Genomic DNA, 20630 nt, shown 5'->3' on the forward strand with positions numbered 1-20630 from the left:
ACGATTGTAAGCCAGTCATGTGTCTGAGAGAACACGGCGCCAGAGAAAAATTCGACGAACAGACGTTGACGTCAGGCGCCTAACATCAGCGTCCTACACCATCTCGCCAAGTGTAGCAGATCTCGCCGACCCTCTGAAGAACTTCTTCCATTCCATACCTTGTTGTTCTTGCGGCCGGGGACTTTGCTGGGAATCTTGTTGTCCAAAACAGCATCAGAGGGGTGCGTAAATGAAGGATCAGCCAAGTCTGAACCGTGGCGACAAGAAGATGATTGAAGGGCCTTCGTATCCAATGTGCTTGAGTCCATGACACTAGATTTTAGATGGTCCATATCTACCTCGTTTCTCCCAATATCTCCAAGAGGCGTCTTATCAGCACCGGATTTTAGCGAGCATTCTGATGTCGCACTAGCTCGACGGGCACTAAAAAACTTCTGTTGGTCGTCCTCTTCCATGAGGCTCTCCACATTACGTGGCAGAGAAACCGTATTGAAGCCAGCATCAGAAGACACACTAAACAGCGACTCCGCCGAGTCGCGAAACGCGTGAGGCGGAAAGCACAAAGGCCCGGAAACTGGCCGTTGAGAAGGACCGGGCTTGCTGGGACTGCGATACTTATCGTCGAGAGGTTGCTCGGCCGGCGTGAAACGTCCTTCAACCAGTTTCGAGGGACGAATGGGGACGGACCTCCTTCGAGAGACAATGGACGTGTGAAATGTGTTCACGTCGACATTGAGTTCATCGCCTTGCGCCCTAGCCTGCTCAACCGCCTCGGCGGGAGTTGTATGATCATCCGCGGTGGCAGCATCTGCGCGCGGCCCACCCCAAGTGCGCTGCCCAGCGGTAAATATCCCATAGACCATGTAAGCCCAGTTGAAGAAAGGGTTGAGAATGAACATCAGCGGGTATAGCCAGGTCTTGAATCGTTTAAGCTGAAGGCCAAAGTAAAACATAAGCAGATAGTTCAGCCCAAGAGAGACACCCATGAAAGCGAGTGGAAGATCTGCCACTTTCTGTGAGGTTGTCATGAGTGATATAACCATGATAAAAAACAATAGAGCCGTGGTCCGGATGGTATTTTGCATGAACCGGACCAGACATAGGAGCGGGTAGCGTTTCCAGAGCCGAATGTCGGTGATCATGCACACTTCGTTGGTGATGTATCCCAAAAACCATCGGCGCCGCTGTTTCAGGAGGCTGCTTAGGGTTTGTACAGCCTCGGTCTTGCAAAAAGCACCCATACACATCTGGATCTGATACGGCTTCGTAGCACCGATCATGAATAGATGGGTGAGCCAGCGATCTTCGCCAAGGTGACACTTCCCATAATCAAATAGATCATCACACTGCTCGGCCTTATCTGAAAAATAATACTTGGCCATCTTGCGAAATGCAGAAAAGCGCAAAATTGTCAATGCCCCTGGGAGGCAGGTCACAGACCCGCAGGCTGATTCAACAGAGCGCTCAAAAAGCTGCCCATGAATGTACTCGATGTCCTGGAGAATGGTGATCACGTTGTTCTTCTTGGTGGTTGAGGTAATAATGCCGGTCATTGCCAGCATAGTATGCTTGCTCCCTGGCTTCAGCTCCATATCGTACATGAAATTCTGCAGGCAGACCCGATCTAGGATGCAGTCGGAGTCAATGAATAACACGAAAAGATCGTCGTGTTGCTTGATATACCGGGCATAGACTTTATCGATCAGTTTGAATGTGTTCTTCTGACACTTTCTCTTGCCGCCATGAGGAAATCGGGAAACCGTTATCCGAGCACCTTTGTAAACGACGTCGATACTTGGAACGTACTCCCGGAGGTGAGCTGAAATGCCAAGATGCTGGATTACTCGGAGGTATGGCTCGTCCACTCCACCTCCGTCATAAGATAGAAAGACATGGATGCAACCGGCGGGATAGTCGCAATCCACCACAGAGTCAATCGCTGCAATCAAAACATCTGGCTCCTCTTTGTATACTGGCATCACAACAACTGTCTTTGGTGCGGAGCGCTCGTCCAGTATTTTGTCAATTCTCTTTTTCCTTCCAATAGAGCTGGTGACAAGTCGGTACACACAGATGAGCCAAGGTCCGATAAGGAGAATCGAAAATGAGTAGAACGCAAACCAGTGAAAGAACAAGACCGCAGGGACAGGGAGTAACTGAGTGACTTGGCTTGGCAGGGGCAGTGTTACGATCATCACGGGAAGAAAGACCAAGCTGATGACCAGAAATATTAGCAGACTGCACCGAGGATGGATAATTGACATCACTTGCCGCAGAAAGATGAATAGTACCGCCATCACCACCGCAAGTACCCGGATACTCCAGTGATCAGCCTTCTGATACACTTTCACCAGGCAGTAGACGAACGCCGCAAGCCAGAGCAACCACTCAAAGAAGGCTGCGAGCATGAGCGGCCCCACAATAGAAAGGTACACTATCTGGGATCTGGTTAGCCAATGCTTTTGAAAGTAGGTGCTTGAGGCATACGTCTGCCGTGCGCATTTTCTCAGGGCCCATCTCTGGCCAATTCTCACTCTCGGTTTCGGCTGAGGACGGTGCAAAAGGGGGGATCGATGTGCTTACTGCACCTTATATAGGGTGATTGAGCCTCGTAGACGACGTTAAATCATACAGGGTAGATCAAATGTTTGGGGACCGGGAGATTAAAATCGAACAAATTGATGAGAGCATAATTTTCCAAATTGAAGGCATCTGCGTGGGCAGGCGCGATCATCACCTCGTTAATGAACGTGATAACCTCTACACCATATTTCCATGTAAACTCCATACACTGAATATTACGGTCTACATTTTTCTTTCCTTTCTCAACCTGATTGATTTCGGCACCAGGGATTCATATTGGTGGCTCGACAAGTGGCTTGTCGCTCCTGTCACTTTGGTATAGTTCATTATTCTTCTACACTAAGACTACATAGGTTAGTGTTAATGCCTGAGGCATTAACGGAGCTGCGCGCCGAAAAAAAAAATCGCTCCCCGCTGAGCTCTTTCCTTCAGACTGATCACGACGAGCGCATTCTTTGATATTGCGCTTAAGAACTCATCTGTGGGTTCCACTTGATTATTCGGAAGTGAAGGATTGTACTTTTCCCGTGTCCGACAATTGAGTCATCCCTACCGACGAGTCATCCTCACGAGTCACCTTGGGACACAACCAAACCATACACATCATTCACAATGTCCGAGGAACAGAAGACCACTGTGAATGCGGAGTCCGCACAGGACGTCCAGAATGTCCTTGCAGAGCTGAAAGAGGAGAAGCCTGCTGCCGAGACCGCCGGCCAGGAAGACGCCGACGAAGCGCGCATTGTCGCCGAGGCCGCTAAGCTGGGCGAGAAGTCCGAGCAGTCAGACGAGAAGTCGCAGCAGCGCGAGCAGCGCCCCTACCAGCGGGGTAACAAGACCAACAACTCCAAGTTCGACCCCTCTACCCAGAAGGAGACCGACGACCCCGTTGAGATCCGCAAGCAGGTAAGAAAGTAGCCCAGAATGGTCGCAACCTGGTTGAGATTGCTAATCAGGTCTCGAACAGGTCGAGTTCTACTTCTCCGACTCCAACCTCCCCATGGACAAGTTCCTCTTCACCAAGGTTGGTGGCAACGCTAACAACGCCGTGCCTTTGAGCACCCTCCACTCTTTCAAGCGCATGCGCCGCTTCCAGCCCTTCAGCGCTGTCGTTGAGGCCCTCAGAACCTCCGAGACCCTCGATTTGGTCGAGAACGACACCGCCGTTAAGCGCAAGGTTCCTCTGCCCGAGTCCGTGACCTGCGAGCACAACACCGACGCCATCAAGGTCTTCGAGGACAAGGCCATGCCCCGCAGCATCTATGTCAAGGGCTTTGGCCGGTATGGATCCGAGGAGCCCACCACCCAGACCGACATTGAGGCCTTCTTCGAGCCCTATGGCCCCATCAAGGCCGTCCGTCTCCGCCGCAGCTTTGACAAGACCTTCAAGGGCAGCGTCTTCGTTGAGTTTGAGGATGAGGAGAAGCAGAAGGCTTTCCTGGCTCTCGAGAACAAGCCGCAGTGGAAGGGTGAGGACTTGATCATCAAGAGCAAGAAGCAGTACTGCGACGAGAAGGTGGAGGAGATCAAGGCCGGCAATGTGAACCCTAGCGCCAATCGGGCTCGTGGCGGTGGCCGAGGCCGCGGTGGCCGCGGTGGTCGTGGTGGTCGGGGCCGTGGTGGCCGTGGTGGCCGTGACCGTGACAACAACCGCGACTGGCGGGATCGTCGTAACGACGATCAGAAGAATGGCCTCCAGGAGAACCGGGAGGCTCGGAAAGATTCTCGGTATGTAATGACTCGAAGCTCCGTTGAGAATGGGCTTGCTGATAAGTTTTGCGTTAGTGGTGTTCCCGTTGTTCAGAGCAGCGGCCAGAAGCGTTCTCATGACGGCGACGCGAACGGCGACCGCGCCGCGAAGAAAGTGGATGCTAAGGAGTAAGATTCTCTCGTCATTTCATCTCGCTTCGGTCTCTTTTTTTTCTCGGATTATGGGCGGAAAACAAAAGTTTTACGAACATCCTTTTTGATCAGGTGATTCATATGGGGAAGGCCCCCCCCAATCGGCGTTAATAGTACTCGGTTTATGACGATATGGATGTGTTACAAACCTCTACTCCGAGTCCCATCGTGTATATGGATAGGCGATGGTCCTATAGATGAAGTATGGCCATTCGCCGAAGTAAATTTCCATCAATTCTTCTGTACAATCGAGCATAGCTATACTAAGTTCCAGGCTCGAGTCGAGACTTCCTCCATTCTGATACACAATTGCACATCGCGCAATTAGAACTCCAGGTCATACACCAAAGTGTCATCACACAGCTCTTCCCTCATCTTATGCACCCTACAAAAACAGATCAGTGACATGGTCGAGCGCTACACGAGCAGCAACTTACTCCAGATGAGCAGGGTGGACTGCATAGCTCGCAACATCTTCTGCCTTTTCCAAGACAGCTACAAGTCCCATATCATAGCCCTGAGCTCGAGGAATACAGATTGACAGTGGCTGGCCAGCTTGCAATGAAACGAGGCCTATACAATCCGGGTGAACGGCTTAGTTGATGTTCATTGCACGAGTCGGCACAGTCGACTTACCTGGGATCTTGCCAACCATCTCCTTTGCTGTCTGTGTCATGATTGCTATTTGCGATTGACTCACGTTCGGCTTGAGGCGGAACAGTTCTTTAGATCCGGTCAGATTTACGCGAGTTGTGATGCGATGCCCACATTCGAATGTAAGTAGATTAGGGTACGTACCAATATGGTAGACTGGCATTATGCTTTTCTAGAGAAGAAACTTGAGTCTTAGGTCGGAGAGAGTCGATGAAGCAAAAGATGTCAGACTCAGGAATGAGGTATGACGACGCTGCAGATCTGTCGAAGCGGGGACATCGGGAGGTCGGGAAACCTCCGACTTCTCGGCAACCTCATCAATAATGTCAAACACCTTTTGCTCAGGCACAAGTTGGCTATGTCTTTCAACCATTTCATGACAAATCGGACCCGATATGGCTTCACCATGGTGCCTAGATAGCGCCTTTCTGGACCTCAATAACGAGGATATTGGTAGATATGCCTCTTTTTTGTTTTCCAACTTGGACTAAGAGACACCGGGGCTAGATTAATCCTCGTAAACATGAAGATTTTGAGACCTTGATTGAAATTGAAAAATTGAATGGGCATTTGGGGAGATCAACAGTGGTATTTACAAGCAGCTTTGCTGACAAGAACCCAGAGAATAAATATATCATCGATTACTTTTCAGCCACGATTATCTCGGAGTCGGGCTTCGGGCTCTTTCTGGTAGCGGACATATTTGTTCAGTAACGACAGCTATAGAAATGTAAGAACACTGAAGGCATGCAGACACCTTGGAAACTTTCTTCACAACTCCAAGAATGGTTGTGAATCCTCAGGTCTGTGAAATATATTCCCTCAATTCATATTCGTACTAGATCGCTAATAGTAGCTTGAAAGATGGCAATCGAATGATCTCTCGATGGCCAAGTTTTGGCTGTCTTAGGAGCAGGTGGACAATCTCTTGATGATTCTGCGCTGCAGCTGCTTGAAGGGCAGTCTCGTAAAACCCGCCCTGGCTATTGATGTCTGCACCTCTGTCGAGGAGCATTTGGACAATTTCTCGGTGACCTTCTGCCGACGCTGCTTGGAGGGCAGTTCCATAATGCCCACTATGGCTATTGATGTTGACATCTCTGTCGAGAAGCATTTGGACGATATCTCGATGACCATTCATCGAGGCTACTTGAAGGGCAGACCCATAGTATCCGCTCTGGCTATTGACGTCGGCATTTCTTTCCAGGAGCATCTGGACGATTTCACGGTGACCTTGTGCTGAGACTGCCTGGAGGGCGGTCCCGAAACATCCGCTCTGGCTATTGATATCGACGTTTCTGTCAATGAGTAACTGAACAATCTTTCGGTGGCCCTGTGCTGAGGCTGCCTGGAGGGCAGTTCCGTAATGTTTGCTCTCGGATCTGAGGATCGGAGCGTTTTTGAAGAATTGGTCCGCAATTTCCCGGTGCATGAGTGAAGAGGCTGCCAGAGAGGCAGTTCCGTAAAATCCACTCTGGCTATTAACGTCCACATTTGTGTCGAGAAGCATGTGGACAATTTCTTGGTGACCCACAGTCGATGCTTCACGTAGCGCCACGGATAAATATTGGGTACAGTAATCATTCTTCTCATCAAGGAGAAACCGGACAATCTCCTTGTGACCATTCAATGAAGAGGTGATGAGCGCCGTCCCACATGCTTTCGCTTGGATCTTGACATAGGTAGTATGTCCCAGGAGAAGTCGTACAACACTCGTGTGGCCATTCCTCGAGGCAGCTAGGAGCGGATCTTTATAATGCTCAAATCGGCTGGTGATTTCCGCACCCTGATCTAGCAGCATTCGAACAATTTTCTCATGGCCTGCTGCCGACGCTGCTTGAAGCGCCGTCCCATATCTTCCACCCTTGGCATTCACATGGAATGGACCTTCAAGAAAAGCGGCTACCACAAATGAAAACCCAAGTAATGAGGCAACGTAAAGCGGTGATGGCATCTTTAAATCGAATACTTTTACTCCAGATCCATCCAAATTCGAGAAAAATGCCCAGTCCTGAAACTTGTCGTCGTCATGAAAAAGATTGAGTACTTGGGCTTCCAATGAATACCGAGTGCGGTCAGCCTTGGCGAAATGAAAGTGCCAATATCGTGTTGCGTATCTTGTCAGCGAGGTCCCCTCATTCTTATCCTCGCCCCAAGGAGCTGGGCATTCAAGCAGGTAAGTCAAACAAATGCAGCTGAGCTGAGCGTGGGCATCAGCTCTGTTAACGGCGTATGTTGCTGCCAAACTTGGAGGCATGCGACCCGATTCCAAGTACTCCTGTACCGAGAAATGGCCAAGTCGTACTATAGATTTCTGAAAGTCCACGTCAATACTGATCTCAATCAACCCGGGTAGAATAAGCCGGATCTCTTCTGCATTTGTACACTTCCGCTTTGCGTTGAACCTGGGATTCTCACACAGCTCAACAGCCATTCCATCATTGACCTCTGCTATTGTAAGAGGTCGGAGAGAAACACTAAGCATGTTTAAAATTTGTCGGGCGTATCCAGAGTCATCCTGGCCAATTTTTTCCAGCATTCGATCATATGTCTCGTCCAGAGATCGCGGAAGAGAGTCTAGCACTTGGTTCAGGCGGTCTTCATTTTGGGGGCATGTTTCTAATAGCATGAGCTGGCACTCTGCATACCGGAATCTGTTTGAAGGTGTCAGTAGAGCATTGGTAATGGGGTGACCACCACGAACTTACACTCCATCTGCCCGTCTCGCAAGTGCAGTCTCTATCTTGTCGAAAGATTTCTCCCACTTCCTGAGTCTGCGATGAGTTCTCAGATAAGAAGAGATATATGCGGCAATATCTCGAGCAACAGATTGGTTCTTCATTGAAATCATCCTCACAGCCGCTGAGTTCATTTCATCGCGAATATCGGCCTCGTCCCGGCTTGTAACAAGCATATGAAGGCTGGGCTCTGACCATCTCGATATTTCATTCAAATTATCGAGCATCTCCATACGAGCGTGTCCGTAGGGGATCTCGTCTAGAGCATCCAAGAGAATGTAAACATCGCGGAAAGATTGCACGAGCCGACGTAGACAGTCTTGCAGCTTCTCGATGGGCGGCGTTGCATCTATGTAGCTATCATACAGCTCGGACAGCTCGCTTTCATCGCCAAGTTGTCTGGAGAGTTGCAGAATCAAGGTACGTAGCATAGCAGAGGCATTCTGTTTGAGTGGATTACTGAAAGCGAAGAAAAAGAATGCGATACCAATTTGCGAATGAGATTCGTGGCGCTGGGACAGGTGTTGTATGGCTGTGGAGCATAGCAACGACTTGCCACTTCCGGCAAAACCGTATAGCCAGAGGAAAGAGTTTCTTTCCGAGACCCAGGCGATAAATTCAGGATCCTGCATGAGCCAAAGTCCGGTGTTCTCATAGTTCTTTTTTTTCTTGAAAGTTTCATTGTAGTCAAGCGTAGAATCGGGGGCTTTCAGCCAGTCGCGAATGGTGGAGGATATCTGTGTAGCTCTCACCAGACCGATATCAGCTTTGGTGGTTATCACCAAGTCTTTCGTTTCATTCGCCACATGACTTTGCAGCATTAGCAACTTTTGATTCCCTGAAGGCATTCAAAGTCATTACCTGGTTGTTGCAGCCAAGAATAAATTAAAAGCAGAAGTCTTCTGAGTGATCCGTTGACGGAACTCATTGGCCTTTGTTTCGTCCCATTTCATGCTCTTCCAGAGCTTGCGGCTGACTTCTCGGACTCCATTAGCAACGCGTCCCAGCTCCTGATACTTGTCGAGTTCTTGCTGGAGGTCCTTCAGCACCTCCTTACATTGCTGTGATATTGAATTCAATCTTTGCTTTTCTTGATCGTTAAGGAATGCATCAGGTTCACCATCATCAATATCTCTCAGGATAGTTGATAAACTCTTGACGCTGTAGCTGGGTTAGCGTAGTGGCTGGGTTTGCGTAGTGCCTGATCATTCACGCAGCCCTTCCGGAGATGGGTACCACTCACTCATCTAGTATTGTTTTGAACTGTGTAGGACCATGAACCAAGCGCTTCCGCACGGTGTTTGAAAGCTCAAGAGCGCCGATAAAGTCCCCGATGCTGAAACCAAAACTCATCTTGACCGATTCGTATATGAAGAGTCTCTCGGCTCAATTGGCAATAGTGCAATTGGCACTGTGAGGATAGGCAGGATACTTGACCATACCTCAAGTGCTCAGAAGTCCATGAACTGACCTTTTCATTCCCGGTTGCCTGCAGTGTATATGACTTGATGTGAGTTCGTGCAGATGTTCAGAGAATCACGGTTCAGGTGGAAGCGACTATCTGGGAATGTTCCATTTCAGCTCCGCTCGGAGCGCTAGTGCGGCATTTTGGCCCCAAGCTTCATGTTCCCTGTCTTAGAGGGGCGTCTGATACCCCTCGCTAATAATTATGTCGGACCCCTACTGGTTGGAAATATTCATCTGTCTTTAAAGCAGCGAATTTGACAGCTGGAAAACAATTATCGTGTTATTTACAATCAACAAATAAGACTTCCTAAGCTAACAAATATTGAGAACATCAACCCACCATCGCGACCTTTGATCTTGAAACTTTTCCAGCCCTGTACATTTGAAGGATGAGACAGCACTTAATAGGATTCTTGGGATGAAAGGCTGATTTGATAGGGACGGTCTTGGGCTCAGTCAATGCGCACAGCACCTGTCACCGGGCCAGTCATTAGCTTGCTTTAGCTTGAGGAAGTCCCACTCCAGATTACAACTTTAGACGACATATAAACTGCACTTCTACGACAGCTAAGGTGATCGCCTCAAACCGTAGGATTGTTTCCAATCACCCCATTGGTGCGTAGCTCATGGATCGCTTTCGGGTTCAGTCCAAGTTCTTGAAGCACCTCGTCGGTATGTTGGCCCAGGGAAGGTGGCCCTTGTCTAATTGTCGGTTTCGACTCGCTAAATTTCACAGGCATTCCTTTAATGTGATAAGAGTTAGTCAGAGCTAGGCGTCAATCTCTAGTGCGACTTACCGAGTACCTTGACGTTTCCCGATATCGCCTCAGCCTGAGTGACTGTCTGCATCATTCCCCTTGCCACTGTCTGCGGATGCGAAAAGACCTTTTCGATGTTGTTAATCGGGCCATATGGCATTCCACTTCCTTTGAATATGGTCTCCCACTCGCCCGTCAACTTCCGGACGAAGAGATCATCCAATATGCACTTAAGCTCTTGACGATTCCGAACACGGGCTTTATTGTCCACAAAGCGAGGATCGTTGGCCAGCTCTTCTTTCCCTAGATAGCTACAGAGGGTCTTAAACTGTCTGCTATTGACAGCACCCACGACGAGAAAGGAGTCCTTCGTTTTGAAGGCCTCATATGGAACGATAGTTGGATGACCCGTACCCCAACGCTGGGCTTCTTTGCCAAGATTCATCCAGGACATTCCCACATTGGAGAGAATGGAAATGGTCGTCTCAAAGAGCGAGGTGTCAATCTTTTGTCCCAGGCCTGTTTTTCCCCGTGCGAGTAATGCTGACACGATTGCGCCATGAAGGTATAATCCTGTACACATGTCCATGAGGCCGACACCGGGCTTGATAGGAGGGCCTTCTGCCTCTCCTGTTATATGGAGTAGGCCGCCTTCAGCTGCTCCGATCACATCGTATCCTGCTCGCTGCGCATATGGCCCATCGGCGCCATATCCTTAAACATATGATCAGAAAAAATTACCCCAACAGGAGAAGCTGGTAACAGACCTGAAATACTCGCCAGAATGACCGATGGGTTGGTAGCTTTCAAAACATCATAGCCAAGGCCGAGCTTCTCCAATTTTCCGGGAATGAAATTCTCCACTCTATCCAAAGTTGTCAGTAGGTTTATTCCACGTTGATAGGAAGCGAATGGTTTATGATCGTTGACGGGACTTACACCACGTCTACCTTACGAACAAGGCTTAGGATGATTTTTCTTCCACCCTCTGTCTTCAGATTGACCGCAATCGAGCGCTTGTTCCGATTGATGGTATTGAAATAGATGGAAGTATTGGAAGCCTCGGGTCTCCATATAGCTTCTTCTCCAGCTTCGCGCCAGAGTCGGGTATCATCCTAAATGTCCCTTTAGTGACTTTCAACTTCCTATCATCGACCCTTCGAGATCGAAAGTCGAATGGATGCTGTGGACTCACTCCTCCATTTGGATTTTCGACTTTGATCACATCAGCACCATAGTCTGCGAGGATTTGGGTGCAGAATGGTCCCTTTTAATTTGATCAGTTTCTCGGCTCGAATCCTTTAAAAAAGACTTACCGCCAGAACGCGTGTCAAATCTAGAATTTTGACTCCCACAAGTGGGCCGCTATGTGTGATTTGGGTAGTGTCAGTATGGTTCCCACGTAGGCCCAAGCGAAGAGAAATTTTGACTGCCAATGTAAATGGATATCTGCGAGGCAGTCTGGCAAAATTCAGAGTAAGAGTGTACATCGTCGACTGGCCTTGAGAGACTGGATTCCTGGCGGCGAGACTATTGATTTACTCTGTAATTCTGAGGTACGGTACTCTAGATGTGAGTAAGGCAAATGCCTAGGCATTCCCTTGAGCCATTTCATATGACACAAGTTGACCATGCTCAGACCCAGAGTGCCTCAATTGTGCGGGGAACTACCCCAGACATCCTCGGGCTTCGGTGCCGAGCACCAGAATACTACGTGCAACCTTCGGTCTTTTGCCCGAACAGTCATAGTTGATGGTAACCTCGGCGCTTTTCGGTTTTGATCACTCTTGAAGGTCGTCGTGTTCAAGACTGAGGTTTTCATCCACTAGTTGAGGCTGCCCTATGCGACGAAGCACTACAGAACATGGCATTCCTTGGGCGGACTTTGGTCGTTCGTTCACTCTCTTGAACCATGAGAATGAATAGAATTAACACAATGTGTAGCTTCGGAGATCGAGAGCGCATTCCGTACAATCCTTATGTTCCAACAGGAGCTTACGACACGCCCATGCTAATGCTCGCGCGACGGAATACCTTCAAGCCCACGATCCCGACTTGACAGACTCGCAAAAGACTATTCGCGAAGCTATAGCCAAGATCTGCGCTAACTATCCCGACGAATATTGGCTGAAACAAGATGAAGCCAAAAGGTTCCCAGCTGACTTTCACCAAACACTTGCCCAAGATGGGTGGCTGGGAGTCTGTATGCCCCATGAATATGGTGGCTCGGAATTGGGTATTGCAGAAGCAGCCGTGATGATGCAGACTATCTCCGAGTCAGGAGGAGGGATGACAGCTGCCTCTTCCGTGCACATGAACATCTTCGGTCTCGAGCCGGTCGTCAAATTTGGGACCCCCGAGCAAAAGAAACGTTGGCTCGAACCTTTGATCGCGGGCCAAGAGAGAGCATGTTTCGGAGTTACGGAACCGAACAATGGACTCGACACGTTGAAGCTACAATCTATCGCCCGAAGAGAGAAGAATAGCGACTATTACAGTCTGTCAGGGCAGAAGATATGGATTTCTACTGCGCAGAATGCTCAGAAAATTCTGATCTTAGTTCGTACCACGTCCCTCGAAGAGGTGAGAAAGCCATCACAAGGCCTATCGCTCTTCTATACCGATCTTGATCCCTCTGTCGTGGAGATTACAGAGATCCCGAAAATGGGCCGAGCAGCTGTCGACACTAATACCCTCTTCTTCGAGAATTGGCGGGTACCAGCGAGCGATATGGTCGGAAAAGAGAATGACGGATTCAAGATGATTCTCCAGGGATGAATGCAGAGCGCATCCTCATCGGAGCGGAGGCATTGGGTCTTGGATACGCTGCTTTGAGAAAAGCAGCAATCTACGCGGGTGAGAGGAAGGTCTTCGGGCGTGCTATTGGTCAAAATCAAGCTATTCATCATCCTCTCGCAGATAGCTGGATGAAGCTGGAGGCTGCGCGGCTCATGATCTATCATGCAGCCCGTATGTACGACCGAGGGTACGAAGGGGGGGAATATGCTAATGCCGGCAAGTATCTCGCCGCCGAGGCTGCTTTTGAGGCGTGTGAGAGGGCGGTTTTGACGCATGGGGGGAATGGGATATGCGAAAGAATACCATGTGGAGAGATATCTTCGCGAGGTTTTTATTCCCAGGATAGCTCCGGTGAGCAGGGAAATGATATGTAACTATATTGGTGAAAGAGTGCTAGGTTTGCCAAAGTCATATTGATCGAGATGTTTCACTAGGCGGTATCAACGCCAAGAAGGTAGAGTAGTTCCGTTCTCTTGACACTCGTAGCTCGACTGTTTTTGGAAATTAAAGTCATATTTTGGTGTCAATCTAGCTGCTATGGACAGCTGTTGTCCCTTTTTGCGCCCACCGTGTCAAGACTACTTTCTTTTTGAGGACCGTGCATTCACGTTCGCGGACACGAGGCGGAACATTGGCCTGTTGACTTGGCTCTTGGCAATATCCAAAGCAGTCCGTCCCTTGTTGTTTGCCACCTGGGTATCGCAACCCTTCTCAATCAACAGTTGAGCAACACTGTGCGACTTTTTTCTCACTGCGCAAATGAACGGCGTTTCTCCGCGCCTGTTTCGAGGCTCTATATCGGCTCCCTTCTCAATCAGTAGCTTGGTAATGGGCTCAGATCGCTTCCTCACGGCGTGCCAAAGCGGTGTCTCGAGATACTTGTTGCGAGCTTCGATATCAGCGCCTTTCTCGAGGAGAGCTGTGGCGATGGCTTCTCTGGATTGCCAGCAAATGCGATGATTATTAGCAGCATAATGCAATGGCGTATTTCCTTTGTGGTCTGTCTTCGTGAAGTCTGCGCCAAGCTCCAGGAACAGGTCAACCATATTTTTTTGGCCGCGAGAAACACTGACTTGTAGAGCAGTCATGCCCTTGTGGTCTTCGGCCTCGATATTTGCCCCTCTCCCGATGAGAATCTTAGCAGAGTCTCGGTAACCCCCACTGGCGGCAATGTGAAGGATGGGTTTGCCGTTCTTTCGGTAATTGACGTTGATCGTTGATTCTGTGTCCGTTGCCATAACAGCAGCTAAGAATTCCCACTTGGAGATCAATCTAGGAATATCTGAAGTCTGTACCTTGGCACCTTGGGTAATCAAAAGCTGAAAAGCATCGATATGCTGGCTCTGGAACGCACAGTCAAGGGGTCGCATTGATTCGTTGATGGTGGCTTCAGCATCCGCGCCGTGGCCAAGGAGGAGGCTGATCACTGAATTGTGTCCATTTAAGGCTGCCATATGAAGGGGGGGTCGATGTTTCGCCTTCGACCTTGTAGTTGACGTCGGCTCCGTGTTGTATCAAGAGTTTTACTGCGATCTCATGACCCCCTGCGGAGGCCAGTGACAGTGGACTTTCGGGAGACAAAGGCCAAATATACGTTTCGCGAAATTTGTCCAGGCACCCCGAGCTGTTGAATCCAAGTCGCCTTGTTTGGTGGAAGTTTGGCGAAGCACCTGCCTTGAGGAGGGTGCTTAGGACGGGCACATTTCCGAGCTGGGATGCAAGAATGAGAGGCATGCGATCCCAGTGTGAGACCTTGTCCCGGATACCAGCCTGGATGAAATTTCGAGCCGAGTTTGGTAGGTCTTTCACTGCGGCGCAGTTGAGGCCTTTGCCTTCATGGCGAACGATGTTGTATCGATGAAGGTGGAGGTTCATGACGCCCCACAGGTGTCGATTGACCTTCACAAAAGAGTTGATATCATGTTGGGACTCACAGTGATCCGCAATCATGAGCAAGATCTCAGGGGGTAGGTTGAGGAGACTCATGGCTCGTTGAAGAAGAAAACGTCGGGTCAGTGTGATTCAAGGTTGATCAGGAATGAAGGATGGAGCAGGGAGGACGGAGGAGGACAGATGGAGGGCAGAAGAAGGAGAAGACAAAAGAGAAGAGAAAGAAGATTGCTTTTGTTTGAGTCCATTCTCGGAACTTGGGAAGTTATGGAAAATGTACTCCTCCTTCTCGACACCTGTTTCGTCCGGCCTCGATGGATACTTCCACGCGACAAACTGAGTCGAGTAGGTCTTTGATATACGCTTAGGCCTAGATGTGCAAACTTTCCAGACATCTTGTAGAACCTCCCACCAGGCGTCTATGACAGAATGTCAGGGGAAGCCCGTTACCAGTTGTTACAAACATTCGGAGCGTGAGATGGAAGTGGTATGCCCTGATACTCGACCTTGACTATGTGCACACCGGTAGGCAACCTTGGATTACTTCCGATGAACTTTTTCTGTGAGAATTGAGGTGAACACTGTTGCAATAGAGCAAGTTTTGATGCATTCTTTAGCTTCCCAGCAGAGGCAGCTTGTATGTGTTCAATGGCTTCAAAGTATACGATTCCAACATTCAGTCAGACGACGGACGTCCGCAAAAAATCGTCTCCTAACTCTTCTCCATTATTCATGTGCGACCAAAATTAAGCATTTACCTTTGCGCCGGAGAAGTGATCCCGACAGAGAAGCCATGTTTGACGTGCAAAGTACCGCGGTCAATATACAGGTCAGGTATTGGAAGAGCCACAATGCGTTTTGATAGATGTCAGGTATCACATTGCCATTCACAAAGCCCTTGATAATGGCGCATGTTGATCTTTACAAAGCTAGCCAGCGTATTCACATAGAGGAAGAAAGCAAAGTCTTGTTGATAGAAATGGCTAAGCGCTATTCCCAATTGCTGAGGACCAGTTGTGATCCCATCGGAGCCGATAACCACACATGTGAGAGGAATACCCCCACCTCAATTCGTTCTATCGCATTCATCACAAAGCAAATCGGACCGCTTAAAGATCTTCTCTCCGGAAATATGTTCCTCAGCGATAGGTAAGACACGGCCCACACCCAATCTTAGCTCCTATCCTCACCAAATCCCCGTCATTCGTCTTCGTCCTCGGCCAAGTTGGCGGCACCGGATATCCAGCAATGGCAGGCATCATAGCCGCCGACGTCGGCGTCAAGGTACTTCAGCCCATGCCAGTGGGCCTCTTCAGCGCCGCCGGCGTAAGCTGGTTCTTCGTCCCCAAATCCACCCTATATCGGGACTAGCCCCGATCCACAGTATGATATCATTCACGTGGGACGAGATCCTAGCATTTCGAGCGAATGACAATCTCGCCGAGTCCACCCAGGGCTGAGTAGTGCGCATCGGTAGTCTGCCTTAGTTTATCAGCTTGCGCTAAAAATGTCGAAACTTTGTCGATCTGCGTCCATCATTGGAGTATCCGACCACGGGGGACCCTTGGTACTCGGAGTTGGGGGAAAGTGGCTTAGCCTGTGGCTGAGTTACTCCGATGCATATCCCCTCCAGGGTGGGTTGATCTTTCATCATTAGCGAGGGGGGCGGGGTCGAGCCAAGGTTCCCGCGACCCGATGGTTATTTAGATCAGCCGCTTGCCCATAAGACCTGGACTTTTTTTTCTTCATCAGCGAACGTTTCAAAACAATCTCTCAATCTTTCTTTCCAATACTAGCAAAATGGATTTCATCAAGAAGGCTGCTGACGGCATGAAGGGCAACAGCTCTTCAGGCAGCTCTGCCAACCCCTCTGGCCAGCAGGACGACTACGTTGACAAGGGTACGTCACTGTTGACATCGTGTTCTAAATTCCCGTGATGTTCATCTCACTCATGGGCGACACATATAGCTTTCGGCTTCGCCAGTAAGAAGTCCGGTCACAACATGGACCGCAGCACCCAGGAGAAGATTACCGATGCCGGTCGTGAAGCTTACGAGAAGGCCACTGGGTATGTCATTCCTGAGTCGGCATTTGGAATACGAAATCTTGGCTAACAGAAACTTCCACTATAGCAAGACCGTCAACCCTAAGATTAGCAACTGAGGGCTTCATGATACCCCGAATTAGCTTGAGCTGCATCACAATCGATACCACCATCTCAAATTGACTTTCAAGCTCACATCGTGATGCTGTGCAGTATTGTAAAACAGAAATTTATAAGAGACCTCGTGAAAAGACTAAACACCTCCTAGACTCCAGGGTATAAGTCGTAACATCATCACATCGAGTCCGCTGGCAGACAAGACAGCAGACCCTCAAGCACCACGCTCGATGCTACAATAAAAACACTCCATATTATGACTCATGCCACCCGGACACCCTCAGAACATATCCGAAGGCCACGGATACTCCTCAAGCACGGCGGACTGTCTGTTCTGAGTCGAAGGGGATCGCGGCTCGAGAACAGACGCGCCACGATTTCTCGACTTTTCTTTCTTCGACGGCGATCTGATTACCTTTGCAGCATCGTTGAGTAGCTCCTTGGGAAGAGGTGGAACGGGAGGAATGTCCTCCTCTTGACGACTCCGGCGGCGCGTATGGGCAGGCTTGGACGGGGAGCTAGTTGACTTAGTCGGAGAAGAAGAGCGAGACGTACGATCGGGATCAAGGGAGCGTTGCTGCTGAAGATAGAATGTATTGTGAGTTTCCAAAGGCGGCGAAGGCGAAAGGCAGTCGCTCGAGACTTCACGCGAACCCGGAACGATATGTGTCGGCGAGACGGACCGTAGGTTCGAATGGCCGCGGCGCATACGCAGTGGGGGTGGGGATTTTCCGGTCTTGGGGCTTGGTGAGCCATTGAGGCCAGGTGAGGGTCGGGGCTGAATTGATGAGGATCTTTTGTGCATTGAGTCTATCTCGCCTGCCACCCCGTAGTCGACGCCGGTGTTTCGCTTGCGTTCGACGGAGCCGGGGCTGTCGCCGGCGTCGAATTTCTGCCACTTAGCCTGTCGGGTTGGGCTGAGTAGGCCAAAGTCAATCAGCTGCTCAAGCTCGGGCGGTTGGAGGATGTCGTCGTGGCAGTCCGTCGAAGTGGGCTGAATAGGGTTCCGACTAACGATAGGTTCAGGAACTGGGGTCTTCCTCTTACGGGAGGAGTTTTCCTTACCCATGGAAGATGGTCGCGATTTCGACCGCCCCTTTGGGGTCTTGGTTGGTGATGAACTCGGAGATCTCAATGGTTCCTCGAGTGAGAAGCTTCCTCGGCCCTCCATTGATGGCAAAGCTGTGATGCTGCTCATGTCGGGCTCAGGCGACTTGGATATCGGGTTTTGTTGGTCGAGCAGTCGCTCCGAAGGCAGTGTGGGAAGTGCACCTGGGACAAACTTGCGAGGATAGCTACCAGGATCCATGTCCATACGCATGTGCAAGGACTCGGTTGACTCTGGAATTGGAGCGGGCACTCGCTCTTCATTGCCGCTTAGTTCACGAAGCTCGCGTCGAGCACGGTCCAGCTTATCTTCAAGATTGCTAACCTTCTTGACTAGCTTGGCCTGGCGATTGATTTCCTTCTTTGACTTCTGTCTTCGAAGCCCACCCTGCTCGAGGTCCTCGGATGAACGGTCTTGGTATGTGGGTGGAGCGGTTGTAACTTGTTCATAGGGCCTCATAAAGGGAAACCCTATTGACCGCAGGTCTTGGAAGGATGAGCGCTTCGAGGACTTCGTCGGGGAACGCCGTGGAGAGCGTAATGGTGTGCCCAAGCCGTGGGTCTCACCGCAATGGGAAGTCGGGTTTCCCGAGAGCGTATTTTCTTGGACATCCTGCCAGGCATGATCGGCATGGGCCTGATTAACATTGGCGCTCTCCAAGTAAGCGCCCTTGTTTGTACCCTGATACCCTGCCTTCTTGAGCTCCGCATAGGCCTGCTCCGCCTGCACAAGAGCGTCTTTTTGAGGCGACTTGTGGACATTCTCCGGCGAGCTCTTGTTCCAGCCGCCGAACGGATTGAAAGCCGAAGCGATAGCCTTTCCGAAGCGAAAGATTCCAGATCCGCGGTTCTGGGCAGCGGCCTGCTTCTTCTCTTGCATGAAGATACTCGGCGGCTTCTCACTGACACTGTCAACCATAGTCGCTTCAACAAAGCGCGACCGTCGCCCAAGGAGATTGCGCGGACTGTTGGAAGCCGCGGTACTGTGTCTTGCGCGCGAAGAACCGCGCGGTGACGCCCGGGGTGATGACTTGTATGCAGTTGCGAGATTGGCGCCTGAGCCACCGCCTCCGTTGCGCGCACGACGATCATGATGTCCGTAATCGGCGGCTTCGTCCGGGAGCGGCCAGTCATTTGAGCGGCGTCGCTTCGCTGACTTGGCCGATGGCGACTTGAGGGCCTCCAACCCACGCTCGTCTGCGTCGTCGAAGCGACCGGATTCGTCTGAGCTCCATGTCAGGTTGGTGTCGTCGGAACTGCTGCGTAGGTGTTTGCGCGAGGTGCGTTGCTGCACGGGGCTCCGGTCAACGTCCATTTCGTCAGAGTAGTTGGGTCCCTATGTGTGGAGTGAACAGTCAGATTTGCACTCTTTCATTCATCACATCTCTAAGACAGTGTCCTTGAGACGGGGCAAGGGAGCTTTACCTTGCCAGTGAGCGACTTGATCATCCCTACTTTACACCCCGCACCCTTCTTTTGCGGACAGTGGTCAAAGTAGGACAGGGCAGAGAAGCAGAGAATTTCATGGAATGTCGAGTACAAATACAAATCGAGAAGTAGGGTCTGGGGTGCTTTTTGAAATGCGTTGTCAAGTGGGTTTGTTTACATACTCCGCACTTGCCCAGGGAGGAAGTTTGTTGTGGTAACCGGTACTCGGTACTTCAGTGGACACGAAACTTGACGCGGTCATTTAAGTACCCGCTACTCATGTACTCCACCATTTATCGATTGATCTATTGACTCCACGGTTCAGAATGTAGGCATACAGGGAGTCGATCTGGGGTTCCTTAGGGACCTAGCTTGTCTCAGACGAACACGGACATCAGGAATCTAGGAATGTACCTAGGGTCTACTGGTCTGACGTCGACAAGTTGAACGTGCCGTGTAACTGAAAATTGATCGTATTCAAAGAAACATCCATCAGTTGCTAGGTATCAAAGATCGTCAATCAAAATGATAAGATAAATTGAGCAAATGGCCCTCGGAAGATGACATAGTGGGAAACGAGGACAAGCAAGGGAAAGCGACAGATCTTCACTCCCATACATAATCATATCCTATGCTTACTCCCAAAGGCGCAAAGGATCGAAGGGGCACATAGGGTCGTTGGCAACAATGAGATAAAACAGGTCGCATCCCGTTTTACCGCCATGAGGAAAAGCCCAGAAAATGCAGGAGAAGCCAAGATGGGGAGGAGCCAACCCCCATGCCCCTTTGCAGTCCATATCTGCCGTATATAATCCATCAGACGGAGGGATGGATTTCACCCTAGGCTGGTTACAGAATCTGAATCCAGGTTTGCATTGGAGGAGAAATGCTGTGTCTCATCGTAGTTCTGGAAACTACGAAGAGAGATGAACGTACGATCCAGAACCCAACAAAAGCGCACGTAGATCATAAAAAATTCGGAAATTAAGATGTGCACCGCACAACTCCCCGAGATGAGACCAAACGACTCCCGCGCGACATAATCGAAAAGCGGACAAGGCAAAGAAAGTTGTGAAAAGAATAAAGGTGAGAACACAATGCATCGAGATATCTAGGCATAGGGCAAACAAGGAGCACGAAGG

The 20630-nt window shown here is 50.0% G+C and overlaps 10 protein-coding genes across 10 annotated transcripts; 4 read left to right on the plus strand and 6 right to left on the minus strand.

The window, feature by feature from the left end:
* Positions 1 to 93: 93 nt before the first annotated feature.
* On the minus strand, positions 94 to 2517 carry chsD (chitin synthase D; the record flags this gene model as incomplete). The annotated part of the gene is made up of 3 exons (XM_056964413.1): positions 94 to 102; positions 159 to 2438; positions 2488 to 2517. 3 exons carry the CDS (start codon positions 2515 to 2517, stop codon positions 94 to 96), a joined length of 2319 nt encoding a protein of 772 aa, XP_056824366.1.
* A 678-nt stretch (positions 2518 to 3195) lies between these two features.
* N7477_002751 (tRNA maturation protein LHP1) lies at positions 3196 to 4465 on the plus strand (the record flags this gene model as incomplete). Its single annotated transcript, XM_056964414.1, has 3 exons — positions 3196 to 3489; positions 3551 to 4311; positions 4369 to 4465. The coding sequence occupies 3 exons, from the start codon at positions 3196 to 3198 to the stop codon at positions 4463 to 4465; spliced, it is 1152 nt and encodes a 383-aa protein (XP_056824367.1).
* Positions 4466 to 4809: 344 nt separating this feature from the next.
* N7477_002752 (Dabb family protein) lies at positions 4810 to 5302 on the minus strand (the record flags this gene model as incomplete). Its single annotated transcript, XM_056964415.1, has 4 exons — positions 4810 to 4870; positions 4923 to 5058; positions 5122 to 5208; positions 5284 to 5302. 4 exons carry the CDS (start codon positions 5300 to 5302, stop codon positions 4810 to 4812), a joined length of 303 nt encoding a protein of 100 aa, XP_056824368.1.
* Positions 5303 to 5977: 675 nt separating this feature from the next.
* N7477_002753 (ankyrin repeat domain-containing protein) lies at positions 5978 to 9230 on the minus strand (the record flags this gene model as incomplete). The annotated part of the gene is made up of 4 exons (XM_056964416.1): positions 5978 to 7793; positions 7848 to 8687; positions 8739 to 9038; positions 9121 to 9230. 4 exons carry the CDS (start codon positions 9228 to 9230, stop codon positions 5978 to 5980), a joined length of 3066 nt encoding a protein of 1021 aa, XP_056824369.1.
* A 695-nt stretch (positions 9231 to 9925) lies between these two features.
* On the minus strand, positions 9926 to 11592 carry N7477_002754 (CaiB/BaiF CoA transferase family protein; the record flags this gene model as incomplete). Its single annotated transcript, XM_056964417.1, has 6 exons — positions 9926 to 10086; positions 10142 to 10816; positions 10870 to 10967; positions 11042 to 11217; positions 11298 to 11369; positions 11419 to 11592. 6 exons carry the CDS (start codon positions 11590 to 11592, stop codon positions 9926 to 9928), a joined length of 1356 nt encoding a protein of 451 aa, XP_056824370.1.
* Positions 11593 to 12038: 446 nt separating this feature from the next.
* On the plus strand, positions 12039 to 12880 carry N7477_002755 (acyl-CoA dehydrogenase family protein; the record flags this gene model as incomplete). Its single annotated transcript, XM_056964418.1, has 2 exons — positions 12039 to 12070; positions 12094 to 12880. 2 exons carry the CDS (start codon positions 12039 to 12041, stop codon positions 12878 to 12880), a joined length of 819 nt encoding a protein of 272 aa, XP_056824371.1.
* A 599-nt stretch (positions 12881 to 13479) lies between these two features.
* Positions 13480 to 14887, minus strand: N7477_002756 (ankyrin repeat domain-containing protein; the record flags this gene model as incomplete). Its single annotated transcript, XM_056964419.1, has 2 exons — positions 13480 to 14327; positions 14572 to 14887. The coding sequence occupies 2 exons, from the start codon at positions 14885 to 14887 to the stop codon at positions 13480 to 13482; spliced, it is 1164 nt and encodes a 387-aa protein (XP_056824372.1).
* An 808-nt stretch (positions 14888 to 15695) lies between these two features.
* Positions 15696 to 16162, plus strand: N7477_002757 (uncharacterized protein; the record flags this gene model as incomplete). The annotated part of the gene is made up of 2 exons (XM_056964420.1): positions 15696 to 15837; positions 15969 to 16162. The coding sequence occupies 2 exons, from the start codon at positions 15696 to 15698 to the stop codon at positions 16160 to 16162; spliced, it is 336 nt and encodes a 111-aa protein (XP_056824373.1).
* Positions 16163 to 16591: 429 nt separating this feature from the next.
* Positions 16592 to 16955, plus strand: N7477_002758 (uncharacterized protein; the record flags this gene model as incomplete). The annotated part of the gene is made up of 3 exons (XM_056964421.1): positions 16592 to 16691; positions 16761 to 16860; positions 16925 to 16955. 3 exons carry the CDS (start codon positions 16592 to 16594, stop codon positions 16953 to 16955), a joined length of 231 nt encoding a protein of 76 aa, XP_056824374.1.
* Positions 16956 to 17233: 278 nt separating this feature from the next.
* N7477_002759 (putative nuclear RNA binding protein) lies at positions 17234 to 19375 on the minus strand (the record flags this gene model as incomplete). The annotated part of the gene is made up of 1 exon (XM_056964422.1): positions 17234 to 19375. One exon carries the CDS (start codon positions 19373 to 19375, stop codon positions 17234 to 17236), a length of 2142 nt encoding a protein of 713 aa, XP_056824375.1.
* Between the last annotated feature and the right edge of the window lie 1255 nt (positions 19376 to 20630).

The sequence above is a fragment of the Penicillium maclennaniae genome, assembly GCF_028827695.1.
Source record: "Penicillium maclennaniae strain IBT 15551 chromosome Unknown utg000003l:1.0-5670915.0:1.0-5674809.0, whole genome shotgun sequence".
NCBI lineage: Eukaryota > Fungi > Ascomycota > Eurotiomycetes > Eurotiales > Aspergillaceae > Penicillium > Penicillium maclennaniae.